This window comes from Erinaceus europaeus, chromosome 4 (genome assembly GCF_950295315.1).
Source record: "Erinaceus europaeus chromosome 4, mEriEur2.1, whole genome shotgun sequence".
Taxonomy (NCBI): domain Eukaryota; kingdom Metazoa; phylum Chordata; class Mammalia; order Eulipotyphla; family Erinaceidae; genus Erinaceus; species Erinaceus europaeus.
In genome coordinates, this window is record NC_080165.1 from 93,610,882 (window position 1) to 93,627,226 (window position 16,345).

The following is a 16,345-nucleotide window of genomic DNA, read 5'->3' on the forward strand; positions in this document are numbered from 1 at the left end:
GGACAATTAAGAGACTCAGAGTGAACAAAACAAAAGTCTTACCTTCTCAAAATGCCTCCCAAGAGTGAAGCATTGAGACATTCAGGTGGTGAGAGACGCCTCTTCACCTCAGCTATGGTCACCTTGTATTTGGAAGTTGAACTGAGAAGGGACAAACGTCCAGGGACAGAGCAAAACAAATCTGTGGGGTTGACCACACAGGTGCCACCTTTGGAGGAAAGATAGTTTAGTGACAGAGATAATAAATACATAACACATAGCTAGTATCAATGTATTCCTTAGAATCTGGGAATATATGATAACTATAACTATGTATGCATTACTTAATTCATCTGAGAAAGTTTCTCTGAAGATATTATTTCAAATGACACTAAGATTTTACCTTTAATATATCATACAGCAAGTAAGAATATGATTTCAGTTTTAGTGAAAATCACTACTGTATATAATAGTAGTTGCCAATCACTGTTAATTTGATATCTCCCACACCAATAAATAATTAAATTAGTTAAAAATTCCAAAATTCCACTATTAAACACCACAAAAGATAGATATTTATATATGTGTGTATTTATCTGTATATATCTGTATATCTATATCTATCTATCTATCTATCTATATATATATATATATACACACACACACACAAGCATATGAATTTTCTTTTTAAAAAAATATCTGGCTTACTTCATAAATGAAATTTAAAAAAAAACCTGCTTTCCAAAATGTCATCGCATGTGATGCAAAGCGCAAGGACCAGAGTAAGGATCCCATTTTGAGCCCCGGGCTCCCCACTTGCCGGGGAGTCCCTTCACAAGCGGTGAAGCAGGTCTGCAGGTGTCTATCTTTCTCTCCCCTTCTCTGTCTTCCCCTCCTCTCTCCATTTTTCTCTGTCTTATCCAACAATGACAACATCAATAACTACAATAATAAAAAAACAAGGGCAAAAAAGGGAATAAATAAATAAATAAATATTTAAAAGAAAAAGAAAGTAAGAGAAGAATGAGGGGGGAAAAGGAAAAAAAAGTAAAAAAAAAAAAACCTGTCATCAACATTTCCTTATCCATCTACCAACCAGAGTCAAGAGTCACTCAATCCCCAGGAACCAGTAAAGTTAAGTTGCCCATTGCCAGGAATCTTTAACTCATGTGGGTGGCTGGTGGGTCAAATTCCTGTATTATATACCAGTCTTCAGGATCAACATATACAAATTCAGCACAAGATTTAGAACACAGTGATAGCAACTGCCAGTTACTAATTATATTGCTGTAGTTGTTATTATAATTAGTAGGGAACAAAACAGAGACAACTGCTACTAGCAAAATTGCCAAAGTGATTTTGTTAGAGTGACAGTTCTGCAGCAGAAGACTTCTCTGTCCAAGATCCAGAAATCTCTTGAACCTTCCTAACTAGGTAGAACAGAGTACATTCCCTAACCTTAGGGAATGAAATATACTTGAAGACTCACAATGGTGTTTCTTGGGAAAGTTGTGTTGCTCAGTTTCTCCTCCACGGCAAAAATACTGAGTCCCTTTTAGTCCACACTGTTAACATGTAAGCTACCTAGCCCTGGAATCCAAAGCTGCCTCTCCATGCATGGAGCAATCTAAGAACAGAGTTATTGAGAGTCAGTGTCAACTTCAAATTTATTTACTTGTTATCTATTTACCTACGTATTTATTATTTCTATTAGAGCACTACTCAACTCTGGTTTACAGGGATGACGGGAACTTAATCTGGGACCTGGAAATCTGTTTCTTCCCCTGGTCTCAACTTCAAATTTCTATGTTTTTTTTTTCTGAGCATATGTTTAATTTCTTCAGTTATAGGCCATCTCCTAAGACCCAACTCCAGAAAAGGACAACTTTCTGAAGAAAGGAGTGGGGGTAAGTGGAAAAAGAATAAAAAGAGTGCTGTTTAAAATTGTTTCAGTGCGGTTCAGGCGGTGGCGCAGTGGGTTAAGTGCATGTGGGACCGGCAGAAGGATCCCAGTTCAAGCCCCGGATCCCCACCTGCAGGGGAGTCACTTCACAAGCGGTAAAACAGGCCTGCAGATGTCTATCTTTCTCTCCCCCTCTCTATCTTCCCCTCCTCTCTCCATTTCTCTGTGTCCTATCCAACAACGAACGACATCAATAACAACAATAATAACCACAACAAGGCTACAACAACAAAGGCAACAAAAGGGGGAAAAATAGCCTCCAGGAGCAGTGGATTCATGGTGCAGGCACTGAGCCCCAGCAACAACCCTGGAGGCAAAAAAATAAAATAAAATAGTTTCAGTTTAAGGGTTGCCTTCAGCATTGATATTTCCTAGGAATTCATTAGAAAATAGATCTCAGGTCCTACTCGAGAACTTCTAGAGTCTGCATTTTAACAAGACACTCAGGTGATTCACAAGTGCATTATAAGTTTGAGAAGCATGAGTCTAGGACTCACATTCACCTCTCATATTGTTCAAATAGAACGTTAAATCTATGGAGTCTGATATTCAAAATCAAAAGTGTTTTTTAGACACAGTGGCTTGAGTACTTCGGAGACTGTTTCAAAAGGCAAAGGGGTCCTGGACCTGGGTAGGCAGGAGAAGTTAACCTTGCTCCATTCTTAAGGTGCTTGCAACCCATACACTTAGAGAATTCTTTCTAGCTATGTTACAGTCAATAATTTTTCCACAGAATGTTCTAGGACTAAGGTCTTTCTCCACTAGCCTTTCTGAGATTCCTAACCACCTTGAAATCTCTCCTCCAAAGTGAAAGAAAAACAGAAGAAAGAACATAAAGAAGATTAAATTAAGCAGCCCTCCCTAGGCCAGAAGACAGAGTCTGTATGCTCAGCTAAATTCCCAAAGCTAGTGACTCGAAACCTGTCCTTATTTGAAATCTCAGAGGTCAAAAAATGCCAAGCTGAAATCATCTTTTTTGTTACTTAACTTATGCTAACAATGGAAGAAACCTGTGAGTGGACGCAAAAAATTTTCCCTGACTCCCCTACACTGCAGTCCCAAATATAAGCCAAATACTTTTATTACTATTTCCCCAACTGGGGGCCTAAAACTACCACATCCCACCTTTTATCCTTTCACTTCGAATTTAGACATGAACACAGAATTGAATAAAAAATTCTTTAAAAAACTAATGAATCTTGGTTTTATTATTATATTGTGAGAAATTAGGTCATTGTGAGGTCACCTGAAACAAAACTATTAATGAAAAGAAATCATAATGTTTATATTCAAGATTCACATAGTGGGTGGGGGCTGGTTGGTGGCATATGCCTTAAAGCACACACATTACAATTGCAATGTGTGAGGACCCACATAGCAGTAGTGCAGGGCTGCAAATGTCTCTTCTTTTCTCTGTCAATCCCCCCCTCACCCTTCTCTTCCATAAAGAAATAGAGAAAGGAAGAGTGGAACACTAGGGATGCTGGAGTCATTGTGTAGGCACCAAGTGGCTTCATGGAAGCACCAAGCCCTAGTAATAATGTTGATGACAAACGTGTTATTTTTCTTCTGTAAGTTGTATCTTTTGCCCACATTTCTGTTAATTTACCTGTAATTTCTTACTGACTTGAAGAATTTTTTTTGAATACTTAGCAACAATTTTCCCAGTTCATTTTCTACCTAAATTCTATATTATGTTATATGTTTAATGTATTCAAATCTGATAGTCATTAGACCTCTAGATTCCATATCAACCCAGAAAACCTTTCTTAGATTCTCAGAATATTAAAATACTCTGCTATGTTTTCTTTTTTAAAGTGTTGGTGACAAAATAGATAATAATAGTAATAATAACATTTCAAATTTACATGGCAGTCTCCTGAAGATGGGCCTATACCTGTAGTAATTTTGAATCATAAGCAATTATATATTTTAGGTAAAAAATCATTTGTTCTGGTAATCATTTGTTATGGTATTAAGCATAAAATTGAATACATAAAAGGGCTTTTGCCTACATTGTTACATTGATAGCTAAGAAAAAGGAAGGATAAGATTTGAAAATGAGGGGAGTCTGGTGGTAGTGCAGCGGGCTAAGCGCACTTGGGGCGAAGCTCAAGGACCTGGGTAAGGATCCCGGTTCCAGCCCCCGACTTTCCGCCTACAGGGGAGTTGCTTCACAGGCGGTGAACCAGGTGCGCAGGTGTCTATCCTTCTCTCCCACCTCTGTCTTCCCCTCCTCTCTCCATTTCTCTCCGTCCTATCCAACAACAACAACATCAATAACTACAACAAGAAAACAACAAGGGCAACAAAAGGGAATCAATCAATAAATAAATATTTTAAAAAATTGAGAATGGGGAGTCTGGTGATAATGCTGCGGGTTAATCGCACGTGGTGCAAAGGGCAAGGACAGGACCCGTGTAATCATCCCGGTTCCAGCCCCCAGCTCCCCACTTGCTTAACAAAGGATGAAGCAGGTCTAAAGGTGTCTATCTTTCTCTCTCCCTCTCTGTCTTCCCCTCCTCTCTCCATTTCTCTTTGTCCTATCCATCAACAAAGACATCAGTAGTAACTACAGTAATAAAAAGCAAAAAAGGGAATAAATAAATAAATATTTTTAAAAAAGATTTGAGAATGTTTCTACCTTCACAAATCAACAAATAAGCTTGGACATGTATTTAAAAAGATGTAGAAAATTATAATTTTCTCAAAGATGGGTTTAATGAGGTTTTCTTTAATGGGGAAAAAAGAGTCCCTTTTTGGCAAAGGGAACCATATTTGCTGAAAGCCAAGAAAGTTACTGGTCTGCTTTTTAGCTAAGTGACATTTGTCTGGGCCTAGGTCTTTCTGTTCTACATCCAGGTTGGGCTTCTGGTTAATTCTCAAGTAAGTGTTTATTAGGTGTGATAGACAGGCTGCATATTAAAAGTGTGCTTTATGCACACTCAAATTGCCTGGAGCATTTAGTTTGTATTCAGAATTAACCATCAACTCTAGAGTCTTTTATTTATTTATTATTTTTTCATGTTCACAGCATCTTTAAAAGCAATTTCTATTGCTTTGATACTAAGCATTGCTGCAGCCTTGGGGAACTCTCTTGTCCTGGCTAAAAATTTGGCATATTGTAGAGCTTACAGCAACTTGGGGAAATTGTTATCTTTCTTCCCAGTGGTCTGCATATTGGGATGCAAGAAAAGAGTAACCAGAATCTTGCTTTTGGATTGAAAGTTTCAAGGGAATAGAACTTCTTAATCCTAGAAACCTAGATTATAGGTAGCAGTGATGAGACTTCAAAGAAGAAATGGTATTCAAGGATCAAAAAATGCAAAGTCATGTACTGTATTCAGCCCTGGTATTATTAGTTAAGATTGATCATGGTGCCTACTTGCATGCCAACTTCTATGGAAATTATGTAATGTTTATTCTAGATCTAATATGAGTTTTTTTTTTTTTTTTTGCATAGTAGGGTGCTCATGCAGAAACTTCTCCTAAGTACATTTCCTTTCCATTCATGGTGAGTATACTCATGATGGTGACGTCACTGTTTTAAAAACAAAAAATTGAAAAGGGGCTATCTTTTTTCCAATTATACTGAAAATTCAGGTAAGTAGCTATAGTAACAATGTAAGAAACTTTAAAAGTATCTATCTACTCAAGGACATTTTTCTAAGACATGGACTATCATAAATGGCATAACTTTCAAATAGCTACAGAAAAATATATCTCAAGACTTAATCAACAAAATCTGGTCTAAAAGAGGGAGAGTCAGATCCTCCAAACTTTGTTAGATAGCAAACTACTGAAAGAAGAGGTTGGGGATGAATCTTCTTGGCTAGATTAGGTACTTCTGACACTATGCTGGCAAGTACTTAGTTTGAGTAGTGGACAATGGAAATCGGACTTGACTGCAAGTAAGAGATTGAATAACTTGGGACCTGAGTGACTTTAGGAGAATAACTTGAGCCTCTGTCATCTGCGAAAGTGAAGATGCTCACAATTACTCTTATCTACCTTGTGAGGACATGCAACAGACAATGAGCATGCAACTTGAATAAAACTATCATGCTGCAGGACACGAATTTTGGAGCTCAGAGGGGTCCCCTCAATCAACCATTTGTTCTTAACCTGATCAGAAAGCCAAGTAAGTGCCAATGCCTGGGCACGTTTCTTTTTTTCTCATCCTAGGCAATTAAGACAGAGGTCATGGCCATCTCAAAGGAATAGTCTTTCCTGAACCCCCCACACTCCCCTCAGGGCTCTTTCTCTCTCTCAAAACAAAATAAAAATAAAAATAAAATAAAATAAAATAAAATAAAATAAAATAAAATAAAATAAAATAATATAGCTGGAAGGGGCTGGAGGCTACGCGAGCATGCGCGAGCGCGCGCTCTCACCGGAGCTCTCCCTTTGGGATACCGGACACCAGGCCTGTGCGTTGCTACTTCTGGAAAGCCAACGCACCTCCCCACTTGCCACCGCTTTGCTGTTGACATAATTAGACAAAATCTTGAGAGCAAAATAAATGTTCTGTTCGCCTTACAGCCAAACAGATGTTTACAAATCAAATGAAAGAAATACAAATGGCAGGGAATTTTTTTTTCTTCCTTCCCCTTCTCTATCTACAGTGATGGCTTTTTTTCCCCCCTGACACATTAAAATGTGTAAGTGATTACTAGAGTTTCCTGTCCCTCTTTGTTCTGTGGCTGCATTTCTTTGAGGTGAGCGTGTAGTGTAGATTGGGTGGGATAGGATGACTCTTGACTCCTTGCCCTGTAGCCTCTCACTCTGCTCAATACCAACCCCATGTCATTTTCACTCCCTCACTACTGTAGATATTAATTGTAATCAGAAGGCAAAGGGACTGAGGCTTTATTGAAATAAAATAAGACCCAGATGTATCATTATCGGATCATGCTGCTCAAGGAAGGTATACAGGTATAACTGGATTACCCGACTGGGAAGCACTCCTGCCAGATTCCTGGTAGAACAAAAGAAAGAGCTGCTCAGTACTGGCAGACTTACTGGTTTACTAATGGTGATGGCCTGGTAATGATGTGGGGGAGGGGGGCAGTTAATCCCCATTTCCCAATGCAGAGAGTGTTTTAGTTTTGGTGTCTTTCAAAAAGAAATGGGAAGATATTGGGCCATAAAAGCAGCTCCCTCCTCTCAGTTTTATTATTATTATCATTGCCATTATAATCATTATTGTTGTAGTTATTTCTAACAAACATTTATTCTAGCCTCTTTGATATATGGATTTTAGACTTGATATAAAGGAAAATTTGAGTCTGCAGGATGTGCATTTGAGAGCTAATGAGGTCAGAGAGGCTGCAGGTCCATTTCGGACTCTATTTTCACAAGAAATGGGCCATTGAGATGAGTTCTGGCAATTCTAGTAATGAGAGATTTCTAGGGCTCTGACAAGAAAGAGAATAAGATTCCTTCCACTTATGCGCTCCCAAGCTTATTCATTGCAGGAGCTGCTGAAAGAACTCTGAAATAGCTTTTGGGTCTTGTGAAATCCAAGAAGCTAACAGCCTGTGGGCTGTGTTTAGTACAGAAGGTAGAGCTGTTAGGTTCATCCACCTGGTTATTGGCAGATTAGGGGATTGAAACTAAACTCTATTGCGCAAAAGTGGTTTTGTTTTGGTTTGGTTTTTAATTAAATCAGATTTGACAATGCCTGTACCACAGCTTAAATATCTCTGTCTTGGTGTGCCAGTCACCTCTAAGTGATCTGATGAACTCCAGCTCTCTTAAAATGTGCAGAGTTCAGATCATATTAATTCCCCCAAAATGTTTTGATTCAAAGTAGTTTGTATTTTGTGTAGCCACGGGCAATCTGGGAAAGCACTCCAGCCTGCCAATGGCCAGGTCTGCTCCCTTTCTGAGTGGCCCAGAGGCTATAGAGGTATTTAAGCTTCTGAAATTAGCCTGGGGCTGCAAGGCAGAGTGATCACAAAGAGAAACAAGGGCGCTACCCTTCTCCACTTTTTTTCTTTCTTCCTTTTTTTTTTTGAGTTTGCCATCCAATTTCACAAGAAAGGGCCAAAATGTCGCTTTCCATCTAAATATGAAAAACTGGTCTTATCTCACCTCTATTCTTTTGTGCAGAACACAGCCCCCTTCCTAACTCCTATCCCTGCAATTCCAGTCTGGATCCACTCATCATCATCATCATCACTGTCATCATCTACATTGTTCTCTTACTATTAGATTCTCAGAGGGGAGAAATGAAAGGGACTAGCTCCTAACCCCCCCCCCAAAAAAGGAGGGGACCATGAGGGAGACTCAGAAGATTTATGGGGGGAAAAATGAGTGGGTTTTCCTTTCTTTCTTTCTTTCTTTTTTTTTTTAATGATTAAAAACACAGGCAACTCCTGTAAATAGAAGCTTCATTTCTTCAAGAGATGCCTTTTGAAACTCAGTATCTGAATATTCAAGGAAAGCAAAGCTCCACTCTGAAAGTACAACATTAATATGATCTCTGCAGAATTTGCTACTCAGAAATATTAACATATCAAAGCTGACGCCGGAGGCGAGAGAAGCTATCGATAGGAGAGCACAGAGTAAAGTAAAGATTATTGGTTCTGATGGTTGGAGTGGTGGAGCTGCGGGCAAAATCGTGCACACCATTAACCGAGAGTGAGTGCACAGGGAGCTGCACCTCTGAGGCGGTGGCAAATATTTTATCTAGGTAGTAATTATTTCGCAGCAGCCCCTTGTTCCTTGCTTTCTTTGGCTACTGGGCCTTCATTACAGACAAAAACAATGTAACTACCATTTCCTGAAGTGAGTCAGGGAAATGGTAATTTTCCATTTGCAAATAAAAATGATCAAGTTTATAGAACTGAGACATTCTCCACCCAACATCCCCCCTGGCCTGGAAATCAGGATTGTTTCTCTCTTCTGTTTATAGAACATTTAATTGTCTGTCTTCTACAAGAACATCCAGAAGTCTCTGAAACTGAATTTCACTTCTTTCCTCTTATGGAAATTCTGGAAATCATTAGATATGTAAGCTTGTCTTGAAGTTTAGGAGAGGAAAATAAAAATGAGCATTTCAAAAAAAAAACAAACAAAAACGAGCATTTTAAGAAATTATATTTCACATAGAGAAGAATCCCTAACACAGATTGAAAGGGAAACAGACGTTCTCACCTAAACTACTACACCACATGGCAATTTAACCAAGAATAGTGTTTCCTCTCTATTCTTGATGAAAAAAAAACAAAAAAACCAATGACTTTATCTATTAATATCCTTAGTTTTCTGCACTACCTTGCTAATAGAGAGAAGGGACTTCTTCAGCACTTCTTAAAACACACACACACACACACACACACACACACACACACACACACACACACTGAGAGGCTGAGAGTTCAAGGACAGAATATACACCACATGTCAATGTAAGACTTCTGTGTTAACCGTTTGTAAATGAAGAGTGACTGGTTCAGAATAAACAAACACAGATAGACACTCATTTTTCAGAGGTTCTACCAAATAACTGTTCTCTAAAGCACATGGGAATGGGATATACTCTGAAGTTAAATTCTGAGTTCCTTCTTGAGTGAAGGGGTCAGGTAGGAAGAAGATTGGAGTTTAGTTGAACAATGCAAATACCTCCTCTTTCTTTTTGAAACCTCCTTGTTCTAAAGGATCAATATTTGATTTTAAATGGAAGAGTCAATGCTTATTTCTAGGTGACACAAAATGGTACCAAATTCTATATGGACAATACAACACCTCCTGGAAGACCATGTCCGTTGCTCTGATAGAATAAGATTGCAGCTCTCTATAATTGTTGTTAACCAAATGCCTTGTCTTTCCTGGGATAATGGTGAATGTGTGTCTCCTAAATCTTTCCAAAACTTCCAACTGATTACACAGTCACCTGCTTCCACCCTCAGCCTCAAATAATTCCCACCCTCTTCCCGCTATTGTATGATGGGAAGTATTTTCCAAGTACATGAAAAGGTGGTTTTGAAGCAAATGCTGAACTAAATGCAAACACTGTAGCAGCAAGAGCTCAGCTTTCGGAGTAGCTTTCTCCAGACGCTAATTAGTGGCGCTGTCCTTCAGCACCACGAACTTTCCTGCTTCTTGAGTGCTCTGCCTCACCTTTAGTTGTACTGCCCAAATAAATTCGGAACAGCTCATTCTCACCTGGTCCCTCTTTTTGTACATCCTTACACACATATTCTGAACAGTATATTTATTTCATTTTGCACTAGTCTAGGTACTCATTTCATGTCATTATTATATGCCTAAGTATGTTGGCCTGGGTAACAAGCATAATATTGCTTAGAAAAAAAAAGCATAGGGAGTTGGGCGATAGTGCAGCTGGTTTGGCGCAAAGAGCAAGGGCCAGCATAAGGATCCCGGTTCCGCCACCGGGCTCCCCACCTGCAGGGGAGTCACTTCACAAGCCATGAAGCAGGTCTGCAGATCTTTCTCTCTCCCTCTGTTTTCCCCTCCTCTCTCCATTTCTCTCTGTCCTATCCAACAACAATAACACCAATAACTACAACAATAAAACAACAAAGGCAACAAAAGGGAATAAATAAATATTTTTTTAAAGTGTGTATGCTTTTAGAGTCAAATTAGTAGTTAAAAAATACTTTCCAAATCTTTTTGGGGGGGTGAAACAAGACAGCTGAATAGCAATTTCACGTTTACTGGAAGTTTCAAATATCCACAACAACAACCAAGTTACAAAAGAAGAACATTCTGTTTCCCCCATACCTCAATTTAAATAAAGTTTCATGTTGGAGAATCATGTTGTAAAATATGAATGAAGTTCAAAACTTAAAAAAAAAATAAGGCATCTCTATCAACTAATTTATTTATCTGGAAAAGCACTGGTATCACTCAACAAGCAGTGGGAAGATGGAAAAGGACTAAAGGGCATTTGCTTGATGCCTTCAGAAGTGGCTCAGTCTTTAGTGGTTCTCTTGCTAAGGAGAATCTGAAGCAGAAATTAGTCATTTTGAATAGACCACTTCTTATTAATTCTTATGAAGTTGGGATAACAGCTGGTCTCCCTTGCTTTACTTGTTTCTTAGGTTATTCGATTTGTTAGGAAAATGAGCTTCAGAGGCTCTGAGTATAGTTAAGTGGGGGAAGCAAACAAAATCTGCACTGCCTTGGGGCCCTGGGAATGTCATAGTTCAAAACCTTTTGTCAAAATAGAACATCTGAGATGCAGCCCCATTCAAAGTCTGAAATGAAAGCAACAGCTCACAACTCAAGCCCCCCCACCCCACCCCCCCACCACCTCCAATTCCATGGGCAACTCTGGATTCAGATGTTTTCTTCAACAGATGGGAACAAGAAAGCTTTATCCAGTACAGTTAACACCACCACCTCCTCCCTCCCTCCCTTAAAGAAAGAAATGTTCTGGACATTTAGAAAAATAAGGCCAGCTACAACATTGGTGTTTCATTAGCCTTCCCTAAAGCCTCAATGAATCTGGCCTTTCACAGAAACCTTCAAAGCCTCAAGCTATCACCATCACCTCAAACACCCAGACTGTGGCTGGCACATTTTGAGCTAAAAGAGATCAGAAATTCTGCTTGAGGATGTAGTGATGGGGGAGGGGGTGTGAGAAGAAATTTTCTTTTCTTCTTGTTTTTCTTTTCTTTTTCTTCTCTTCCCTCCCATTTTTTTTATTCTTTTGCCTCTAACTTTGATTCTGTCAAAAGTTCCATGAGGAGTAGCAAATCTCTACTATGATATATCTTTTGAACACAATCTGGGTTCAAACTTCAGTGAAGGAAGGTAGTCTTAATATATGGGACAAAAGTAGTGACAAAGAGTGGTTTTCCCTTAATCATCAGACAAAGAATCTGATGTTTAAAAGTATCACCAGATCTTCAGAAGAGTAACAGAGAATGTTTAAGTTTAACTTGTCACTTACCTCTCCTTATCACTCCACCTTGACCATTGAGAACAAGCCCACATTGAGCTTCCACAGAGCCCTTAATAAAAATAAATAAATAAATAAATAAAATCACTCATGTATTTAGTAATAGGTATGCGCAAGTGATTTAAATCTTTCAGTCTTTCTCATCCCCTAAATCCCATGTTCCAATTTTTATAGTAGACTTTTAAAAGCAACTGTTGAACTGGAGCAATTTGAACATAGAAGATTTTAAGGAAAAACTGCCAGAAAAACCACAACCTAAAATTTGTATAAACTTTAAGGTATGTATTTTACACTGTACACTATTACACTTCAAAGTGCCTTAGTGACTTTCATCTTGGCATAAGAGAATGAGAAACCCTTTGAGTCCCCATGAAGGCACATAGCGTATATAAAGACAGTTTCCATGGCACTTTCTGTATGGAACAAATCATACTTCAAGTAGCATGTCTGGCATGATGGGTTTCTTGGAGCTCAGAGAAGTCATTTTAAGTTCAGAATTTAAGGTATCTTTTGAGAGTTCTGCTTTATCCCAAATGTAGGAGCACATTTTAATGCTACTAAAATGGACCTTATAGAGGAAACACCTTTAGGTTCAGACCTACTTATTGAAGATCTTCAGGCTCCTTACAGGTTGAGGGACCATTTTAGATGGGAAGAATGAAATGGTTTGCTGATTTTTGATTAAGAAAAATAAAAAAAAAGTTTTCTGTGTCTTTTATTTTTTCTAGGTTGAAATGTGTTAAGGGCTCATTTTCCTTTACAAATAAACGAGGTATTGGACATGAAAGAGGCCTTGAAGGGTGTTAACCTACCCAACAGCCCGTGAAGAGTTAAGTAAATGCGGAGAGAGTCGGTGCATAATAAAAACCCACTTTACAAAACAACCTTTACAGCCCTGGCTTCTTTTACTTCCCCATTTTCACCATATTGAAGCAGGCCTGTAAGACCCCCCTTTTCAACCTACTCACGAGCTCTTTCTTATTTTAAATGTTCTGCCTTAAAGTGATTATCAAATCAATATAAAAAAAAACTTGGAGACTGAGCATAAATTAAAGCGGTGATGGGAAAAGGTGTGACAGTTTCCTTTGTTGGCCATAGCAAATCTTTTTAGGGGACTCAAAGATGGAACTGAAGCCACAAGACTGTTTGCATCTGTTAGGCAGTCTTAGACCGCCCTCCAAACCATTGGACTTTCACTTAAAATTCTGTGCAGGGAAAAGTATATTTACATTTGTTGCATTTGAAATGAGGCATATGCTGATGAATGTTTTAAAAAGGAAGAAATAAAAGGAGAGAGACGGGTTTCTCCCACACATCCCCTCCCCATTTCTCTTTTTATAAGTAGCTATCACTTTTTTTTTCTTTTCCATTCTCCCAACTAAGTCAAGAGGAGTAAAACAATTAAATGGCCAGATTTACAACTCGTTCCATATATACCTATGTCTAAACACATAGGTAGAAAAACAAATGTACATTAAAATACAATATGTCATATTCTCTGTCTTCTAGAATATTGGAATGTTTGCAACAGTATTAATATTGCCTCAATATGAGTAGTAAATGGGGGGAAGTGATTACATATTTTATAAAGAATATAAAAAGCCTTTAAAAAGATTCAAAATATCTGAAATGAAGAAGGTAAAAAGGGTGTTAGAGATCTCCAAGTGAGAAAGCTGCCTTCCCTCCCATTCTCTGGCGCACCATTAAGATGTTTATTTTCTTAGAAGAAATGAAGCTTGGTCTCTTTACTTAACAAAGTTTTGCCCCTCATAAGTAAAACATGTTGTTTGGTCGGATGACATTGCATAAATGACCAGTTGAATGGCACTAAGTCGAAAATTGGATAAACTACGGTGTTCTTTTGCACGGGATTCACTCTTTGTCTGCTGCTTGCAAATGTTCTAATCCCCTCTTTTGAAAAATGCCCGGCTTTGTGCCTAGCACAGAAAAAAAATTTGTACAGATACAAAAAAATCAGCAGCAGACCGAGGCTATTAAAAGGGGTAAATAGGTTTTAGTTGGACTAAGCATTGAATGGCAGATCCCCCCCCCTTGAGACAGAAGGGGATCCTTCTGAAAAATATATAATTGTACTAAGCGGATAAAATTATTTCATGAGTAAAAATCTAGAAAGTCAAAATTTATAGAGCCAAATCTTTTTTCTCTTGTACCTATCTTGGAACTATGCCTCTTTGTTGGGATTATAAAGGCTTTTACTTTAATTTTAAAACAATCTCATGCTCAGAAGTCAATGGGGGGAAAAGATTTTCTGTGCGCAACAAGGGATCTCTAACGTCTCCAACTTGTGCTCTTGGAGAGGCTTCTTTTTCTTCTGGATACTGTGGAGAAGATGAGCAGCGCTGTGTGGACTTTAAAAAGTGGACGCTCACAGGTAGAGCTGACCTGTCAGTTTAAAGAAGGTACAAATTCGTATCTTCTGGGTTATTTTCTCTTTTTAAAACATGTGTGGGCTAATTTGTTTGAAATGTGACTATGCTAATATTTTGAACGAATATACATCCTATTGTAAAGAAAGTGCAAATTGAAGAGAAAGTAGGAAAACATCTGAATGAGTTTCATTGACAACCTCCACCATTTTTGAATGATGTATTATTTTTTTTCTCCTCTCTTCCTTCTTTTTCTCCCTTTCTAGTTCTTTTCTCTCCCTTTCTTTCTTTCTTTCTTTCTTTGTTTCATTTCCTTCTCCTCAAGGACTGGACTCTTATGCAGAATTTTATGATGAAGAGAGGAAAAAATAAAATAACTCAAGTAGAAGTGGAACTGAACATTCTTCAAAGAGAGATAATTTGGTTTAACCCCACATCCTGGTATTGTGTATTGTGCAAATTCTTTCACTAGGGAAAATCTGTGAAACTTTTTCATGTGTCATTCTTAACTTTCCATAGCGGTCTGGTGTAGCTGGTAAAACTTTTACTGGAGCTCACAGTTCCCACAATGTTCATAGAACAAAACAACCACACTCTGTACCCCCATACCCCACCAGGCAACTCACTGTAAATTGCCAACAAACTATATCTGGAATGAATGTTTGAGACTCTAGAGTAGAATAAGGCGTCCAGATGGGTGCCGATTGGTCATCAACTTATTCTGAATCCAGTTGGCTCTAGACCAAGCTCCTTGATTCCCCCCCCCCCTCCGAGACAGGAACGGACTCACAGAAGACTTCTGTGCAGATTCACCGAAAGTGGAAGTCCACAGACAGCTGGACTCAGGGTTGTGCAGGTGACATGCCTTGATCCAGTGAGCACAGACTGGCACACCCCTCCCCCAATTGTTTTGATAACTTTCCATAAGTGGTGTGTGTGTGTATGTGTGTGTGTGTATGTGTGTGTGTGTGTGTGTGTGTGTGTGTGTGTGTGTGAGAGAGAGAGAGAGAGAGAGAGAGAGAGAGAGAGAGAGAGAGGGGACGCGGTTTTACAGTCGCATTAGGGGAGATAGGGAGGGGAGGAGAGATACGAGGGGAGGGAGCAAATTCTCTGCATGCTTATTTACCTGCAAGTCCTCTGCTCCCGCGGCGGCCAGCCCCAGGCTGGGCCCTGGCAGGAGTCTTTGATCTGGGTGCATTCCATACTGAGAGCCATGGCTCATGAGGGACAGGTCGTGGCGGCGGTAGGCATCGAGACAGCCCAGCTCCCGCCTCTGCTCGTCCAAGCAGGACGACTTGAGCGCCCGCGCATTGTGCAGGTTAATAAAGTCGGTGGGCTCCCCGTGGTGGATCTGCTGGTAGTACTGTTGCGAGTGGTGGAGCGAGTTCAGAGAGTAGGCATCAGGGGTGACGGCCGGGTGGCTGTGCTGAAACTCGTAATGGAAAGATTGGTGGTGGAGCGGAGTGTACTGGTGGTTAGTGGAGAAGTAAGGGGATGCAAACTCTGTGCCGGTGGTGGAGTAAGTTAAAGGAGAGGAGGAGGAATAGGCGACAGTGGAATTGGCTACGGACTCCAGACAGCCAAGCTGCATCAAACGATAGCTGTTTGATCCGTCGTGACGTATCTGGAAGGAAGAGGGGGAAAAGGGAGAGCAGAAAAACTTGAGGTTTGTCATTTTGCAACCCAGGCGCCTCTCTCCCGGTGCCAAGAGTTTTCTCTGGCTCTGCTAGGAGAGCGAGTGCACGGGATTCGGGGCTGAGTCTTTGCAGCCCGGCGCAGTGCCTTTGCCAGAAAGTCTTTGCAACAAGCTGGCGAACTGGGGGTGGGCGGCCTCGTCTTCACGTTGGAGAAAGGGGAAAAAATCCCCCACCCTATATAGGTGCGGGTGACAACACACACACACACACACACACACACACACACACACACACACACACACACACACACACACTTGCCAGGAGCCGAGAGCAGGGAGCAAGGAGCAAGGTGCAGGGAGCTGGGAGCTGGGAGCTGGGAGCTGGGAGCTGGGGGCTGGGGGCTGGGGGCTGGGAGCTGGGAGCTGGGAGCTGGGAGATGGGAGCT

The 16,345-nt window shown here is 39.9% G+C and overlaps 1 protein-coding gene across 1 annotated transcript in view; it reads right to left on the reverse strand.

The window, feature by feature from the left end:
• The window catches only part of TFAP2D (transcription factor AP-2 delta), a 56,686-nt gene extending 40,748 nt beyond the window's left edge, over positions 1-15,938 (reverse strand). The window contains exons 1-3 of the mRNA XM_007536220.2: positions 15,390-15,938; positions 11,868-11,928; positions 43-208 (exon numbers count right to left, since the gene is read on the reverse strand). Coding sequence (XP_007536282.2) covers positions 43-208; positions 11,868-11,928; positions 15,390-15,938 — 776 coding nt within the window. The remainder of the gene's footprint in view (positions 1-42; positions 209-11,867; positions 11,929-15,389) is intronic.
• Positions 15,939-16,345: the final 407 nt, after the last annotated feature.